The sequence below is a fragment of the Nicotiana sylvestris genome, chromosome 10, assembly GCF_000393655.2.
Source record: "Nicotiana sylvestris chromosome 10, ASM39365v2, whole genome shotgun sequence".
NCBI lineage: Eukaryota > Viridiplantae > Streptophyta > Magnoliopsida > Solanales > Solanaceae > Nicotiana > Nicotiana sylvestris.
Genome location: NC_091066.1, coordinates 38696935 through 38716106, shown reverse-complemented (window position 1 = coordinate 38716106; position 19172 = coordinate 38696935). Strand labels below are relative to the sequence as shown.

The 19172-nt window shown below is 38.7% G+C and overlaps 1 protein-coding gene and 1 long non-coding RNA gene across 2 annotated transcripts; both read left to right on the top strand.

Annotated features, from left to right (window-relative positions):
• The first annotated feature begins 1653 nt into the window (after positions 1-1653).
• LOC138879210 (uncharacterized) lies at positions 1654-7051 on the top strand. The gene is made up of 5 exons (XM_070158806.1): positions 1654-1809; positions 2764-3165; positions 4365-5161; positions 5403-5869; positions 6891-7051. Exons 1-5 carry the CDS (start codon positions 1654-1656, stop codon positions 7049-7051), a joined length of 1983 nt encoding a protein of 660 aa, XP_070014907.1.
• Positions 7052-13627: 6576 nt separating this feature from the next.
• LOC104222133 (uncharacterized) lies at positions 13628-15830 on the top strand. The gene is made up of 2 exons (XR_709883.2): positions 13628-14075; positions 15477-15830. It is a non-coding gene; the product is annotated as an uncharacterized lncRNA (long non-coding RNA).
• The last annotated feature ends 3342 nt before the right edge of the window (positions 15831-19172 follow it).

The following is a 19172-nucleotide window of genomic DNA, read 5'->3' as shown; positions in this document are numbered from 1 at the left end:
AGTTTCTGCAATTTAGACATCATGCTTATAAAGGATATAAAAATCAGTTTTTGCAATTTAGGTATCATGACTATAGGGAATAAGTAAATCGGTCCCAACACCTGGAAATCATGTTTATAGGAGCTAACTGATTCTGTAAATCAGAAAGCATGTCTATAGGATCTAAAGAGATAAAAACATGTTTGTTAAAATCAGTAACTGGTTTATAAACTGTAGTCGTTAATTAACAGTTTTATATATCATGCCTATAGGGTTCTGCTCTGGTCCTTACTTGGCAAGCATGTAGGGTAATTGAGAATTCTGGGTCTAAAAACTATGATTTCTTGCTGCTTGAAACACGCCTAGATTCAGAATATTAACAAAAATCAGTAGGCAAACTGATAAGTATTGTTGCTTGCTTTATCAAAGCCGTTGTATATTATGTTCATGCTCATCTAGATATCTTGTCTATATGATCCTAAACTAAAAAACTTTGTTTGTTTGAATTGCGTGCATTGGTTGGCTATTTGTGGAGGTTAACATGAGCCCCCCCCCCCTTTATTTTCTCCTTACATGATAGTCCTATATGAATTTTGTTTGTCGCTTAGTTTTTTCATTTTTAAGCAACGTAGGTGAGTCTAAATCCATCCAAAATAGAAGTCCTAAACACCTCCAGGACTATAGGTAAGGGACGGGTAGTGTACACATAAGGTACGTATTAGAAGCTACTAGAACGCTTAGGTAACAACTGAAAGATAGTAATGGGGTAGTAAAAGAGATGATGACCTGTGCGCTAATGTTATGCGTAACACCCCAATTTGGGGAAAGTTACCAAGTATTGCATGGAAATGATCCTATAAGCTAAAAAATGTAGGACCCCTTTAATTCTTGTTATCGATTTGTTTTACTTTCCTTTAAGACTAATTCGCTTAATTGAGTTTGGCTGGGACCCGCCGTTGTGAACCTCGAGGGATGTCTAAAACCTTCCCCTCAAGGTAATTTTGAGCCCTTACCCGATCTCTGGTGATGTAAACTGGTTTCATGAGTTATTTGTTCTAGGTGCCCTAACGCACCTTAATCTGTTAGGTGGCGACTCTTCAAATCTCTTACCCAATTCCAAAAGAAAAGGAGTTGTCCCAAATGTCAAAACCCAGACTCCGCGAGGAAAAAAGGGGCGAGATACTACAGAGGGTCCTAAGGCAGTTGGGAAGATATCAAGTAGTGCCTCATGATGAAGACCTGAGTGTCCAAGTTATTGAACTACACCTCGAAGCCCCAATTCCCGAGGCATTAGTCCAACAAATCTAGGATGGTTATCGATACTTGAAAGAGGATACCCAAGTGTCTGATCTTGCAAAAGGTGAAGTAGATCCAGGCTATGCCACATGGTTTTAAAGAAGAAACTACATTAATGAGGAGCCAGAGCCCGAGTCTGAGAGGCTCGCCAAAAGGCCTCATATCCAAGCTTTTGATGAAAAAATCCAAGAGCGGTTAGCCAGGGGAGAAAAGGAAAAGGAGTATAAAGCCACCATCCATGCCTTAGAGGAAAAGTTGAGGAACCTCGCATTTGACAATGATTTACATGTGCATGTGGTCAAAGGTGAAAAGAGAAAATTGACCCGAGAGAACGAGGCACTCCGAGCCCAACTCCGGGACATGAGGATAGCCGCCAAAATGCCTGTCAGGAGTGAGAATGATGGAAAACTCATCAACAACCTGAGAATGAAGGTATATGTGGATGACTTGATAAAGGCCGAAAAATATTTGCTAAACGCTCAAACAAAGTTGGCCAAATTAGCCTACCAGTTGAAGCAGAAATATGACAAAGAGGTAATGGTTCTAAAGAAAAAGTTGTTTTCCCTTGAAAATGAAATGGTCCAGTTTTAAGGCACAAAAAGAGCATTGCTACGCTTTAATTTTCCAACTAGAAAAAAGCGTGAAACAACTACATAACCAAAACAACACTGACGCACAAGTGTTGGAAGCTCGGGCACAACAAATCGGGCGTCTGCTTTAAGAAAAAGGAATTATCAGAATAAGGATCAAGGAGATAGTTGATTATGTCGTGACGAAATGTCACAAATGTGAGGACATGACTAGGTCTATGTTCGTCGCTACTATGATGACCTTCGTTCGCCAGGTAATGGATTATTTAGACTGTCTCCAAGAAGATATTGAACAAAGGCCCGCACAAAGACCGGATAATGTCCCACTGGCTCCTAGAGTACCAGTAGAAGCTCTTATGTACTTTTGAGCCTTCAATTTTGAGTCTATACTTTATTTTTCAAGATGTGTTGTTATTTTTGATTTCGAGTCTGTATGTTTCCTTTAATAGTCGTTAGTCCTTTGAGTCATTGTAATAGAAAAACCAAAAAGATTTTTGTTTAATGAAAATTGAAAATCCCAAAATTTTCTTTTCTTTTTGCATTTATTTCCTGAACTACATAATGATCTGATTCATGCGGCATCATGATATGTAGGCAATCCTCATCGGACTCGATCATAGCTATAGACAACCTAAGTAATAAATCAAAAAGGGAGAGAAAGAAAAAAAAGAATCGGATAAAAAGAAAGTAAGAGTGAAGAAAATAAAAGAGCACAAAGAAAGAAAAGATTCAGGATTTGCAAGTTGATAAAAGAAATAGCAAATTCGGGATAAAACACACAGCCGTTGCAAAAGCATTTAGAAAAATCTTTAACTGTTTAGGTGCATTGCATTCCCCAATGTACGATTCCCTATGTGTTAAATGTCTCAAACTAACTGGTTTGTTGTGTCTGCTTTAGGACGGGTTCTACTTTTTAGGTGGTTGGTTTTGTGGTAACCTAGCTTCACACCCTTATTTCACGAGATCTAAAGGAAGTATTGCCATGACATCAGAAACTCACCTACCAATCATTAATCCCTCCGAGGATAGCCCGGTGTCAGTTATCCCAGTGTCGGAATCAGCAACTGCTGAAGAAAATAGAGTATTGCATTGCCGCATAATGGAGATTTGGGACGCTTGGTCTAATGGAAAAGAACCACCCAGTGCCATCCCCGGGTTCCCTGAATTACTTCCAAGGTCAAGTGGAACTACCAACGTCCCTATTCTTGTGACCAACCCATTTATTCCATTTGGGTACCCCACCATGTCGGCTAATTTCACTGGTATGCCTTCTGATGTTCACCCCCAGGCACCATTTTTGGTAGTATCTTCTACAGTGTTTACTGCACCAATAGTCTCTACTGTAGCACAACCAACACTGCCTCGACAAAGCTTCGAACCATCAACTTTCACTTTCTAAGCACCCCAATTCCAATTGGACACTTTTCATATTACTCCAAACTCTTATCCTCCCCACCAACAATATTAGTATCCCATAGAACATGAGAGAGCCATGAAGAATCCTGAACAAGAAGAGATGGCATGAAAAATGAAAAGCATTGAACAAAACCTCAATAATATGCAGGGCCTGAGTGGCCAGAAAAGCGTGTCATATGCTGATTTATGCATGTTCCCTCACGTGCATTTGCCCATTGTCTTTAAAACTCCAAAATTCAAGAAATACGACGGGCATGGAGACCCAATCGCCCATTTGAAAAGATATTACAATCAATTGAGGGGGGTAGGTGGAAAGGAAGAACTTCTGATGGCCTACTTTGGAGAGAGTTTGACCGGAATTGCTTTGGAGTGGTATATGGACCAAGACATCTCCCATTGGCACATATAGGATGACCTGGCCTGGGATTTTGTAAGGCAGTTCCAATACAATGTGGACATAGCTTCGGAATTCTTTGTCCAACCTCAAAAAGAAAGCTTCCGAGAATACGCTATCATTTGGCGTGAACAAACGACCTGGGTAAAAACCCCAATGGATAAGGCCGAGATGGTTAGTGTCTTCTTACATGCCCAATAAGCCAATTATTTCCAAAGCATGATGTCTGCCATAAAGATTGGAGAAATAGTAGAAAATGACCTAAAAACAGGCTGCATCATGAGTCAATCAGCTATAAGTTCCACTTCCCAAGCCATCCAGAGTGGCTCGGGAGGTTTAGCAAACCGAAAGAAGAAAGAAGAATGAGCCATGATAGCTTCAAGTTTGAGAAACTCTCGTCAACCCCGGGGTTATTTTGGTTCCACTTCTAGGGCCCCGCATCATTATTACCCCCACCAGGATGCAACATATGCTATGGCCCCTCATTTTTATGCATTAATGAATGCCTAGCCATACACTCGGCCACAACAACATTACAGTCAAAACATAGCTCCACCTCCAAGAAACAACCCTCCTCACCAAGCCTCATATAATCTACGTCCACCACAGAATAATTACCAATACAACACCTGTCTTCGTGAACCACCCAGAAAAGCTGACTTCACACCTATTGGTGAGTCATATTTCAGCCTCTTCCCAAAATTAGTCCAAATGGGCCTGTTGCATCTTGTACCTCCAAACAGATAGAACCAGAATCTCCATCATACAATCCAGGTACCAGGTGTGCTTATCATTCTGGGGCGGAAGGGTATGACACCGAAGATTATTGGACCCTTAAAAGAGCAGTCGAGAACTTGATCGAACAGAAGCGGGTAGTGCTAAGGGACGAAGAAGTCCCCAATGTAACCAAAAACCCATTACCGGCCCACAATAACGGGCCGGTCATCGGGATGATTTATGAGGATAAAGAGTTTTACCCTGAACTAAAAGCTATTATTGCCATCACCGATGCAGAAAAGAAACCTAAAACAATGGCAAAACAGGTTAGAAATGAAAAGAAGATAAATTCCACTCCCCAAAATGCAGAAAATGTGGCAGAAACAAAGATAGGGGCAGCACCAGCTGAAGATGTCATTCTCTACGTCCCAAGAACCCCCAGGAAGGGACAACTCATGTTAAAACCTCCTAAAAGATTTGAACAGAAGAAAGCCACACTGACTATGCCAAGGATATATGTACCAAAAGGGACTTATGTGATGCGGAGGCCAATAATTCTACCTGGTTTGGATGAACCTTTGGTCATCAGTTGTGCACCGCAGAATCCCATGAGAGACCCCATTGTTGTCCCTTGGAACTACAATAAGACAGTGGTCACATACAAAGTAAAGGAAGTTATGGGAGAAATAAATGAAACGAACCAATCTAGGAAGTATCATAACCCAGAAGAATTGAACAAAACAAAGCAGAAACAGTTTCCACTCAAGAAGTTAGTGCAGAAGAAGCAGAGGAATTTTTTCGGAATATGAGAACCTCGGAGTATGATGTAATTGACCAACTTAGAAAGACTCCTTCCCAAGTTTCACTTTTGTCTTTGCTAATGAGCTTAAATGAACATCAGAAAGTGCTTCTAAACACACTGAATGAGGCGTATGTGCCGGTTGAAACCACGGTTGAACAGTTGGAAAGAATGGCAGAGCAATTTTTTAAAGTCATCGAATCTACTTCAGCCGAAATGACTTGCCTCCAGAAGGAGCTGCCCACAACAAAACCCTTCATTTGACTATCAAGTGTGAAGGATATTACGTGAAAAGGGTTATGTTAGATGGTGGATCTGGAGTTGACATTTTCCATGTATCAACATTACAAAGGATGGAAATTGGGACTGAAAGGATTAGACCCAACAATGTTTGCGTACGTGCTTTCGACGATGTCAAGCGGGATATGATAGGGGAAATTGACCTGGTCCTAACCATTCGCCCTGTAGATTTTGAAGTAACATTCCAAGTTCTTGACATGGACACTTATTGTAACTTTCTCTTGGGAAGACCATGGATCCATGTCGCGGGAGCCGTGCCCTCTACTCTCCACCAAATTGTCAAGCTCGAACATGAAAACCAAAAAATAGTGGTCCACAGAGAAGATGAACAATCAATCTACAGGGACCCGTTAGCCCCATGCTTGGAGGCTAGAGAGGGTAGTGAACACATCATCTACCAAGCTTTTGAAATCGTGGTCGCAGACTAGTGTGAGGAAGGAACCAACCATGTCCTCAACCATTCTTATCGAACATATCAATCATGGTTGCTAGTGAAATTATCAAACATGGGTACAAGCCCGGGAAAAGGCTCAGGGTATCCTTATAGGGCATTACAAAACCCGTCACTTTGACTGTCAACTAGAAGTTCTTTGGCATAGGTTTTCAGGCCACCAAGGCCGATGTAAAGTGGGCCAATGAATGCAAGAAAGATTGGTGGGCCCTGCCTCAGCCACTCTCGTACCTCGCCAAGATGTTTGTTAAGCCAAGGTATTTAGAAGAGGAAGAAGAGCCCTTCACGACCGATGAAATTGAGGACATCTGCGAGGCAATGAGGCAAATGATGTATAAGGTTCACATGGTCCAACCAGGCGAAGGCTCAAGCACTACTGAGGTTCAATACATGCGGCCAAGTGCTAAACTTCAAAATTGGAAGGCTAATCCATTCCTTGTCATACGGGTATCTTGGTAGTTCAGTCTTGCGATCTTTTCTGCATCCCGTGTCATTTCATGGTGTAACTCGAATGTTTTTAGATTGTTGTATTTTAAATTCCGATGTAAACCCTTTTATCTTCAAATTCAATGAAATGAAATCAATATTTCATCGTCTATGAATCTCTTTCTATTATTCTTTCTATTTTTGTTATTCTTATCTTTCTCTTTTTAGTTATAATAATGCGGACTTAAATAACATGACATGCTTGTGGACTTCATGCCCATATCCTAACACGCTATCTAGCTGTGAAATAATGAATCAAGAACCAGAATATGATGAAGTTGAGGCTTTTAGGGAAATGAATCTAGAACTAGAACGATTTGAGAATAAGCTCTAAGCCAAACTTAAATGAAACCGAACCGGTTAACTTGGGTAGTCCAGAAGAGGTATAGGAAACCATGATAAGCATTCACACTGATGAAAGAACTAAAGATGTATTGATCTAACTTTTGTTTGAATTTAAAGACGTGTTTGCCTGGTCCTATGATGATATGTCAGGATTGAGTTTAGATTTGGTAGTGCACAAATTGCCAACTTATCTTGGTTATCCACCTATCCAACAAAAGCAGAGAAAGTTTAAAACAAAATCAGTGATAAGATCAAAGAAGAAGTCATCAAACAGTTGAAAGTTGGTGTGATCCGAGTGGTCTGATACACCACATGGTTGGCTAATGTGGTCCCAGTTCCGAAAAAAGATGGAAAAACCCGAGTGTGTGTTGATTATCAGGATTTGAACAAAGCAAGCCCCAAGGACAACTTTCCATTACCAAACATCCACATTCTTGTTGACAACTATGCCAAACATGAGATACAGTCTTTCGTGGATTGTTATGCTGGGTATCACCAGGTTCTGATGGATGAAGAAGACGTAAAAAAGACGGCTTTCACCACACCCTGGGGCACTTACTGTTATAGGGTCATGCCATTTGGTTTAAAGAACGCCGAGGTAACTTATATGAGAGCTATGACTGCCATATTTCATGGCATGATGCACCAGGAAATTGAGGTGTATGTGGATGATGTGATCATTAAATCTAGAACGCAGGACGACTATGTACGGGATTTGAGAAAGTTCTTTGAGCATCTGCGCAAGTATGACTTGAAGTTGAATACAACTAAATGTGCAGTCGGAGTTCCATCTGGGAAACTTCTGGGGTTTATAGTTAGCAGGAGGGGCATCGAGCTAGATCCAACAAAGATAAAGTCTATTCGGGATTTGCCACCTCCGAGAACCAAAAAAGAGGTCATGAGTCTGCTGCGAAGATTGAATTATATCAGCATGTTAATTGCTCAACTCACTACCACATGAGAGCCCATATTTAAGTTGTTAAAGAAAGATGCGGCAATCAGATGGACAAATGAGTGTCAAGAAGCTTTCGATAAAATCAAAGAATATCTGTCGAATCTGCCAGTGATGGTCCCACCCGAGCCTGGGAGACCTTTGTTCTTGTACCTTATAGTCCAGGAAAATTCTTTTGGCTGTGTCTTGAGGCAATATGATGTGACCGGGAAGAGAGAGCAAGCCATATACTATTTGAGCAAGAAGTTCACTAGTTATGCAGCTAAGTACACTTTGTTGGAAAGAACTTGTTGCTCCCTAACTTGGGTCGCCCAAAAGCTTAGGCATTACCTGTTGGCCTACACCACATATATTATAACTATAATGGATCCTCTGAAGTACATATACCAAAAACCAATGCCCACGGGAAGGTTAGCAAAGTGAAAAATCCTGCTCAGTGAGTTTGACATTGTCTATGTCACCCGCACGGCTATGAAAGCTTAAGCCTTGGCGGATCACCTAGCTGAGAATCCTGTTGATGATGAATATCAACCCTTGAGTACTTACTTTTCGGATGAAGAAGTAAATTCGGTTGAAGTAATTCCAGAAGACACCAAGGCTTGGAAAATGTTCTTTGACGGAGCTGTAAATGCAAAAGGTGTTGGGATTGGGGCAATTTTCATTTTGCCGACGGCCACAGTCCGGCTTCAGTTTGTTTGTACGAACAACACTATCGAGTATGGAGCTTGCATTATGGGCATTACCATGGCAATTGATCTGGATATAGAGGAATTATTAATCATGGGAGATTCCAACTTGATTATTCAGCAAGTTTAAGGTGAATGGGAAACCTTAGATATCAAGCTTATCCCATACAGGCAATATGTAGAAGCTCTTAGCAAACGGTTCAAGTCCGTTAAGTTCAGGTATATTCCTCGATTCCACAATGAGTTAGCTGATGCACTAGCTACTTTGGCCTCAATGCTGCCATATCCGGGCAATGTCCACATTGACCCACTGGAAATCCAAATTCGAGAAAGACATGGTTATTGAAATGCACTTGAAATAGAACCAGATGTTCAGGCATGGTACCATGATATCAAAAGATTTTTGAAAATAAAGAAATATCCCGAGCAAGCCAGCGGAGAACAAAAGAGAACCATTAGAAGGCTCGCCAGCAGTTTTTTCTTGAGTGGAGAGGTCTTGTACAAAAGAACTCTAGATTTGAATCTTGTAAGGTGCGTGGATGCCCAAGAGGGTGGAAAGATCATGAACAAAGTGCATTCGGGAGTATGTAGGCCCCACATGAACAGATGCGTCCTCGCAAAGAAAATCCTTCGGGCAAGTTATTACTGGATGACCATGGAAAAGGATTACTTCAGTTTTGTCCGAAAGTGCCATCAGTGTCAGATACATGGCGACCTGATTCATGCACTGCCTTCATAGTTGCATCTTATGTCAGCACCTTGGCCATTCGTTGCTTAGGGTATGGATTTCATTAGGCCGATCAAACCAAAAGCTTCAAACGGGCACAGATTCATCCTGGTTGCCATTGATTATTTCACAAAATGGGTTGAAACAGTCACTTTCAAATCCATCACCAAGAAAGCAGTGGTGGACTTCGTGCATTCCAACATTATTTGTCATTCTAGTATTCTTAAAACTATCATTACAAACAATGCTGCAAATTTGAATAGCCATTTGATGAGGGAGGTATGCGAACAATTTAAGATCACGCATCGTAACTCTACCCCCTATCGACCCAAAGCTAATGGTGTTGTTAAAGCGACAAACAAGAATTTCAAGAAGATCCTCAGGAAAATGATCCAAAGTTCTAGACAATGCTATGAAAAGCTACCTTTCGCATTATTGGGATACCATACAACCGTGCGCACATCAGTTGGGGCAACACCCTATTTATTGGTTTATGGCACTGAAGCCGTAATACCGGCAGAATTTGAAATTTCCTCTCTTTGAATCATTGTTGAAGCTGAGATTGAGGATGATGAATGGGTCAAGACCCGTTTAGAACAATTAACCATGATTGATGAAAAGTGGATGGCCGCAGTCTGCCACGGGCAGTTGTATCAACAAAGAATGGCCCGTGCCTACAATAAGAAAGTGCAGCCTAGAAACTTTGAAGTGGGGAAACTCGTTCTGAGATGTATTGTGCTGCATTATGAGGAAGCAAAAGGAAAATTTGCTTCAAATTGGAAAGGTTCGTACATTGTAAGAAAACTATTGCCGAAAGGAGCACTATATTTGGGAGACATAGCAGGAAATAATCCTGAAACAGCTGTTAATGTTGATGCAATCAAAAGGTATTTTGTTTAACCTTTTACGCAATCTTAATACTCTCCGATTGGGATGACGACAACTTTCATTCTCTCTACCCAAACACTTTCAACCCTTTGCAAACCTTTTGAGCCAGTTACTCTTCTTTGATTACCCTCTTTGGAACTAAGAAGTTTTAAAAAAAAAGAAAAACAAAACAAAAGAAAAAACAAAAACAAAAGTTTTTCTTGAACTACGTTTGACTTCATTCAAAAAAGATACGTAGACAACCTCTCTCTGGGGTTCAGTCACACCAAAACAAAAATTCACATTTCCCCAAAGTTGAAACTGGGACAGAAGTTTCAATGATTTGGCAATATTTTTACCTGAAAAGTTCCAAAGTTGTAATTCAATCCAAATTCTTTTTACCTTAAATCCCGTTCAAGTCCTTACGATCAATCGGTAAAGATGTCCAAAATTGGAGGATATGGTTACTTGGATCTAATACAATCAAATGAGAGAAATAAAATGAGAGAATCTTATTGGTGAAAACCCACACAGGCACCATAGGGCAATGGTAAGTAGAGAAATTGAAATGAGAGAGTCTCGGTAGTGAAAAGTCACAAAGAGTACTATCAGGAGATGGTGAGAAGATAAATTAGAGAGGCCAGTTGGTGAAAACCCGCAAAGGGCACCACTGATCGAAAAGGGGATCTTCACAGCCATCGGTATCGACAGAATCCTGGGAAGGTTTCTCAGTTTTGAAGTATGAGTTATGATGAGTTTATGAGAGTTGGACGGTTCGCACGACCGGGTATCCAGTCCAAGAGGAATGTCATGTTCATTGAAGTCTGCATATACTCCAGATAAGTCCTTCTTTCCTTTCCCCGAAAGGGATGCCTCTACTTTAAATTCATTATCCTTTCCATTATTTATTTTTCTTTGAATGCCTTTCGATCTAATTATGTTCCGAAATTAAGACAAAGAAATGATGGCAAGATTGATTTACAGGGTTTTGTTTGACGAAAGCTAATATTCAAGGAAACACCCAGCCTCAGCAGGTGCATCGAGTTGACCTCGACTAGCCATGATGGCCGATGCTTTGGAGTCAGAAACTCCTAAAAAGAAAGGAAATCAAAGTAAAATACCCATAAAGGCAAAATAAAGTGAAAAAAGGTTAAGTCCCACAAGGTTAACCATCATGTTAAAGTTTTGGAAAAGTCAAGATCCCTAGGTTTAGGAATGAAACCAATTCCCAGAAAGAAAGCAAGCAATGGAGATTTTTATTTAAGAAGTCGGGCAAAGATCAAGTGATTGAAATGCTCAAGGCCACAAAACTAACCACTATTTCAAACTGATAAATTATTCTTTGTTTGAAAAACAAGGAAGACAGGTGTAATTCAAAGCAACCTTGCAAGAAATAGGTGCAACAAAAAAGTAAACCATGCAGAGACTAAAATGGTTCTGCAACAATAGTCAACCCAAAGGGAAGTCTCCTCCAAATTCTTTACTCATTCTCTTAAATAAAAATGATGAAAAGTGGAATGCAAAGAAAGAAAAGAAGAAAAGTTCAAAGCCATGGTAGTATAGGGTCACCAATCCCTAACTACAACTTTTCTAACATAGGGTCTCACTCCCTAGTTAATGCCAGCATAACCTGATGAAAAGGGTCCCACTCCCTAGTTGATGCCAGCATAACCTGATGACCTTTTCAACATAGGGTCCCACTCCCTAGTTGATGCCAGCATAACCTGATGACATTTCCAACATAAGGTCTCACTCCCTAGTTGATGCCAGCATAACTTGATGACATTTCCAACATAGGGTCCTACTTCCTAGTTGATACCAGCATAACCTGATGAATTTTCCAACATAGGGTCCCACTTCCTAGTTGATACCAGTATAACCTAATGACTTTTCCAACATAGGTTCCCACTCCCTAGTTGATGCCAGCATAACCTGATGACTTTTCCAACATAGGGTCCCACTTTCTAGTTGATGCCAGCATAACCTGATGATTTTTCCAACATAGGGCCCCACTCCCTAGTTGATATCAGTATAACCCGAAGATCTTTCCAATATAGGGTCTCACTCCCTAGTCGATGTCATTATAACTTGACGACTTTCCAACATAGGATTGCCCTTCCCTAGTTGATACCAGCATAACCTGGTGATTTTTCCGACCTAGAGTTTCTAGTCCCTAATTGATTTTACCTTTAGACATAGGGTCCCCACTCCCTAATATCTATTTCCCAAGGATACACAATCATGATTTTTATTGCTTTCAATAATGAGATAGTACAGAGTTTTGGTTACAAATCACTCACGAAATTTTCCTAGTGAAAATTGGGGTAGAAAATTTTGTTTGTTTCGTTTGTTTTGATTTCTAAATAGGTTATACCTTAAAGCACTAGGTTCGAGACGAAAAAAAGAAGAAGTTTCAATTCAGAATAAAAGAAAAGAAGAAAAAGAAAATCACAGAAGGTGAAAAGATGTGGACTACTCAAGACATGATTGAAGTCACAAGCTTTGCATGTCCCGCCTTGATCTGGAAAAGCTGAAGAAGAATGAATCAGCACTTGTAGCTAACAAGCATCAAGATTTAGATCAGAGTCTGCATGAAGAACCAGTCAAGACTCAAAATCAAGCTTCAGAAGATTTATAGATAGGAATCTTGTAACTCGTAGCTGATAGGCTTAGTTAGTTTAGTTTTTCATTTTAATTTTGGTGTAATAAGGATCTCAGCAAGCAGTAACAACAACAACATCAGTAAAATCACAGTTATTCAGTAGTCCCAGCTACCAAAATTCCAGAACTACACTGACCTGTTTCCTTTATAGTTAAGGATATGTAGGCAACCTCCGAGTAAGGTTCGGTCAAACTTTTTCAAACGATTCCCATGGAGTATCCAAACGGGCAAAAATCGCTCTTAGTTGCTCATTTTATCTTTACCCGAAAATCCTTCGTGTTTCCGAGTAAAGAGGGGCAGCTGTGAGCACGTGATTTTTGCCCGGCTAAAATATTCCTACATAATTCACAAAATAGGATTTCTCTAATTATTTTAATTTTTAGGAATCTTTGTTAATTAATTGTTTGCATTTAGTTGTATTTTTATGCATTTTTTAATATTTTAAAATCATAAAAAATATCCAAATTATCATTACATGGCATTTTTTAAATCTTAATTGTATTTAGGATTTACTTACAGGGGTTAGTTGCATTATTAAAAAATATACATAAAAATGGTCATTATATATTTTAGCTTTTAATCTTAAATTCTTAATTTTGTTTCAATAGTTTCAATATAATTAATTATTAAAGTGTAGATTAATTTTACAAATTAGATTTAAGTTAGGATTTAGTTTAAGATTTTATTTTAATTAAGTAGGATTTAAAATCAAGAAGAGAAAAAGAAAGAAAAAACAAGGAAAGGAAAAACTAGGCTTTAATTGTGTTGGGCCAAACATCTCAGAGGCCCAAATTGGGCAAATCTGCCCAAGCCCAAATCCTTCACCCGGTCCAGCTCCAATACTAACCCAAAACGCCACCATTTCGCCCCATTCAATTCTATCCCTTTATCTAATCTAATCCAACGACCCTAAACTAACCCCCACATCCCTTAAATAGGTCTGAACGCCCCCAAACCCTTAGAGACTCTTTCATTCCCTTATCTCTCTCACCCTAACTAAACCCTAGCCGCCTAGGATTCCTCAGCCTTTCTCCACCATTCTCCGCCGTCCGAAAATCGCCTCACGACGGCGGACCACTCCCAAACCCAACCAAATCACTACTTCATACTCCTCACCTCACCCTCGTCATCAATCCACCATCAATTTTTCCCAAAACCCCACCGAATTCCTCTAAATTCAAATCTAAAAAACAGAAACCCTAACTTTTTCACCTTTTTTGATTTTTTTTTGAGTTTTCGAGACTCGATTTGATCAAAACCTACGCTAGTTGATTGTTTTCAGCGAGAACGATTGATTAGAGTCATTTTTGGTCTATTTCGAAGCTCGCCCGATTCCAACCCAGTCAACACCGACCGGCCAAACCTCGATGCTTTCATCGCTCGTCGATTCAGCTTCCAGCAAAAATCAGTATCTTTCTCTTTTCCCGTTATCTCCGTTTTTTATTTTTTTATGTTATCACTTAGGTTTTGGTTTTATCTTTGTTTTTGTTTGTTTTGTTCTTCATTACTGCGTGTTTAATTAAAAATGGGATTAGTTTTTAAATTATTTTTATGATTATCTAGTTAGCCGCATTGTTAGTTAGTTTAACCATATTTTGTTTAGCTTAATCAACCTTAGTTAGCTCAGTAATTTACTTAGGTTTAATTAATGAATCATTTCTGTTTGGTTTGTTTACAATGTTTCCTGCCTCAATTAGTTGCTTAGTAATGTTTTGAACACACATTTGGAAACTGTATGGGTGAAAAGGGTAATAGCAAGAACTTAAAGGGGTCAATTGGGCAGTTAAGAAATGAAGAAATTTCAGATAAAATATCAGAAGCTTTTAGTATTAGACAACTGTCCATTTTTAGTGTTAAAAAGATGCTGAAAATTGGATAAAAGGATAGATGTACTAAAATCTGTTAAAAAGATGCTTTCTTATCCCTTTTTACAGCTGACATCTCTGAAATCCATGTTGGAATATTCTCTATAAGACCCTCTCTCATTCATATCCTTTTGCATTCCTACACTCTATATAAAGGACCTCACACTCACTCACACATACACATTATCATCAGCATACTTACTCTAAAATGCATCCCTGAATACTGATTTTTATTCTCTCTCGAGCTTTTTTTTCCATATCAGATATAGAAACAGGAAAAAAATTCTCAAGGCTATCTTTCCTTTTCTCCATTTTCCTACTGGTTTACTCCATTTATGCTAGGAATTCGAGTTTGATTGTGGGTTTCTGGTTCTTTCTGGCTGTTGTTGCTGTTTTTAACTACTTGTAGTGTTTTACTTCTTCTCCAAAGCCAGATATTTATTTTCTATTTTTGTCTATCTTGCTGTAATCAGGTACTCACCTTAAATCTGAGTTTTGTTTTGGCATGGATTAGTCAATTTCTTTATTATTCCATGAAATCCTAATTTTCCATCACCATTTGCTAATTTTCTTATGTTTAGTATGTTAATTAGTAGATCTTGATTTAGTTAAACTTATGTGTGGTTTCTATTTATTTGGTGTTTTGAAATGAAGAAAGCCAGAATTCTTTGCTCTACTATTTGGTCACTTGAACTGTTATGGTTATCTTGGGAGCTGTTGAAATTATCTCATGTTTAGCTCGGTTATGTTGTAATTCCGAGTTTATTTCTGAGTTAATATTCCATGTTGTAAACTAGCTGATTATAAATTGGATGGTGACCGAGATTGTTTAACTCTAAATATTAGTTTAAATAGCTATTAACAATACCTGGAGCATGTCGTGTAAGTTGTTAAATTTTTGTTTTAAATTTGAATACAGTTTCAGCCTTGTTTAAACCATGCAGATTCAGTATCAGTTCAAAAAGGCTTTACTGTAGTGTTGGTTTGTTGAAGTATGTGGATTTGTGTTGAGTTTGGAATGTAAAGAGATGGTTTATTACTGAATGCATGGTTATGGCTTGCTGATCTGACCACCAGTTGGGTCAGATTGGTGAACTCTAAGGCTAAAGGGTGGATTTGGAGTTATCTATAGAGGGAGGTTAAGCATAAGATCGATTATGTTTTGTTCAGTTTAGTCATAATTATAAACAATCCATGTATATATGTTTAAGGATTTATGTCTATTACCATTATTGATAATGATATTATAATTCGCCAGATTTGTAAATGTTAGAATGTAATCAGTTTGTTTTGCTTTAGATCGATTTAAATAGTTCAGTTGTCCATCTATACCATTCTTAGCATTTATTCTGGAAGTTTGAATAAGTTACTATCGATTTGTTTTTCTTAGTTCTTTCACTTTTTTTTCATTCTTGGTTAAAAGGAGTAAGCCATCATTTAGTTGTTTTTCCCCAAACTGATAATCTGTCTTATTCCATGTGAGATGGTTCTATAGTTGCACTCCTCTTTAGTTGATTTTGGCCAATTTGTTTCATAAAACGGAAAGCAGTGGTGAGATAAGAAGGCTTTAATTCGCTTGAACAAGACTAAACTGTGTAAAGTAAGGCTTAAGTTCCTTTTAAGAATAATGGACCTGGTCCGAAATGCTTGCTGGGCCCAACATCCTGCAATGTAAATAGGTTAACTCTTCTTAAGGACCAAACTCTCTTATCTACGGGCCTGTTTGGCAGCCAATACGTAAGTTGCCCCCCACCTAATTCAAATAAGTATCTCATATAGTATGGAACCTTTACACCTCGTAGAATACGTAGAGACATAATCACAATTTTAGGTTCACTTTAAAATTAGATTAACTATTTCAATTATGTATGACATAGTTGTGATGCCAAGGTATGCGTTCGCTAACCATGGTTAAATATTTTTTTTTTATTAAAATGCCTTAATCAAATATTCGTAGAAATGCTTTAGGCGCAAGTTTTGAATTGTTATTATGATTACGTTTCTCTCAAATAAATTCAAAGTATGTGTTCGCGCAACTTTGACTAAACCTTTTTCTTAAATAAACTAAGTGTTAGGAATTGAGTATATGTACGCGTAATTCATCTTAGGTTAATTTCTTAAATATGGATTATCAAGTGATTAATAACGGTAAAAGGTAAAAATAAACATAGGTCCTAAAATAAGTAATTAGATAGGATAGGCCAAGTACAAATTTCTAAGCGACCGTGCTAGAACCACGGAACCTGGGAATGCCTAACACCTTCTCCCGGGTTAACATAATTCCTTATCTAGTTTTTTTTGGTTTCGCAGACTTTAAACAAAGTCAAATTTTCCTTGATTTGGGATTTTAAAAAAAAATCGATGTACACCATAAATTATTCCAAGTGGCGACTCTGAAATTAAATAAACAATCTCATATCGAATAATGTCACTTAAATTAGAAAAACTCCCTTATAATCCTTTCGGATAAAAAGGAGGGGTGATAGACTGCACCCGCTTAATCCTGGATCCGCCATTGTATGTTATTGTTGTTGTTGATAAAGGCTTGACAAAATGAACATTTATACTTCGAATTAAGTTAATTTCGTAAGTCCCTATTCTAATGCATGCATGAGTTATTTGAATCTTTCTTAATAACCCAAATGTTGAATTAACAAATGCCAACGGGATGAATAAGGTAATGCATTAATTCAAATGCATGTTGTTACGAGTGTTTTCTTTCTCATATACTGAATTCATTCACTAAATAATTCTTTCACAATTGTGTGAAGCGCGATGATATTCACTAGTTAGCTCATATTTGTATGTACTAAATATTCTTTTTTTTTTTTAAATTCAGTAAACCTCTAGTCAAAATTTTAAGTAAATACCAAGATAAAAAGGGAAAAGGCTGGAAATGACATACTATAGTAGAGAAAGAGGGTAACGATCGTAAAGATATGATCAGATGTGGAACTAAAATTTAAATTGTATGGGTTCTAAATTTTAAGAAAGGAAGCGATCATGACCTAAAGCTAATATACAATAACAAGCAACTAAAGAATGTTGATTAAAAAGGAAAAAGTTTATGTTTTGCTTGTTAAAAAGGAAAAATGGGAGTAATTCGGTAGGATTCTTCATTTGGAGCTGTTGTTTAGCTTTTTCTCTAGGTCAAATACATACACAGACACCTAAACTTGTCCAGATATTCCATTTAAACACCTAAACTAAGCAGATGACCTATTGAACACCTAACCAATATTCAAACTATGTTTGTTGGACACTTTTTGCTGACATGGCAGGTAATGTGTTGTTCACATGAACTTGAGCGTGTATGAGACAGGAAAATGGAGTTTCGCTCGGAAATCAATTTCCGGCCACTTTTGTCTTCTTTTTCCGGCAACCAATAGTCTTCTTTTATTCCTTTTTCTTTTCGTATTTCTCTTTCCTCAACCTATAAAGATTCATTTTCTCCCCAAAAATCAGATCTTAAAGCCTCGCCTCTGTCGGAAATATCATCACCGGCGATCTCCATTTTTGCCGGCCATCACTAATGCCTCCCCTTCCTCTTATCTTGTTCCTTTTTCCTTTTACCCCCCGAAAGTCCCTCCCTAAAAGCCTGAAACTAACATATCAATTGTATGTTGTTGTTCGCCAAACCCAAGATTTGCGACTGAACGGACTTCGTCGGAAAGGTGAAACTTTGCTGGAAACTTATTCAATCAACTCTTTTTTCTTTTAGTTTTGCTTCTTCAGATTTTGACTTTTTTTTGCTGACATGCCTTATCATTGGTGTAGTTTTCCACGTCAGAACGAGTGGCATTCACGCTCCTTCAGTTTCTTAGGATTCTGTAATATGTGTTCAATAGACACAGTTTACTCATAGGTCAGGGTTCTAATAGGTGGTAGGCTTAATTTAGGTGTCTAAATAGAATATCAGAACAAGCTTAAGTGGTTGTGTATGTATTTGGCCTTTTCTTAATAATGAAACAACAACAACAACAATAACGACACAGTATAATCTTACAAGTGGGGTTTGGGGAGGATAATATGTACGCAGACCTTACCCCTACCCCGAAGGTTAGAGAGGCTGTTTCCAGGAGACCCTCGGCTCAAAAAAAGCAACAGGAGCCGATATATTAGTACCATAAAAATGCATAATAAAATAACAGCAATATAAGAGATATGAAATACAGAATACGAAACACGAAATACGAAATAAATGGCTGGTATAGTAAAACTAGCAGGTAAAGCCCTGCATCAATAGACGACCAATGACATTCTTAGTCTAACTCCTAACTGGCTAGTCTCACTCTATTGTGCTGTAGAAATATTCACAAGTTTCCCCTAACCTACAACTTTAATGCTCGACCTCCATAATTCCCTGTCAAGGGCCATGTCCTCAGTAATCCTAAGTCGCGCCATGTCCTGTCTGATCACCTCTCCCCAATACTTCTTAGGTCGTCCTCTACCTCTCCGCGTGCCCACTACAGCTAGTCGCTCACACCTCCTCACCGGTGCATCAGTACTCCTCCTCTGAATGTGCCCGAACCATCTAAGTCTTACTTCCCGCATCTTGTCCTCCATGGGGGCCACGCCCACCTTCTCTCGAATATCTTCATTCCTAATCTTATCCATCCTTGTATGCCCGCACATCCACC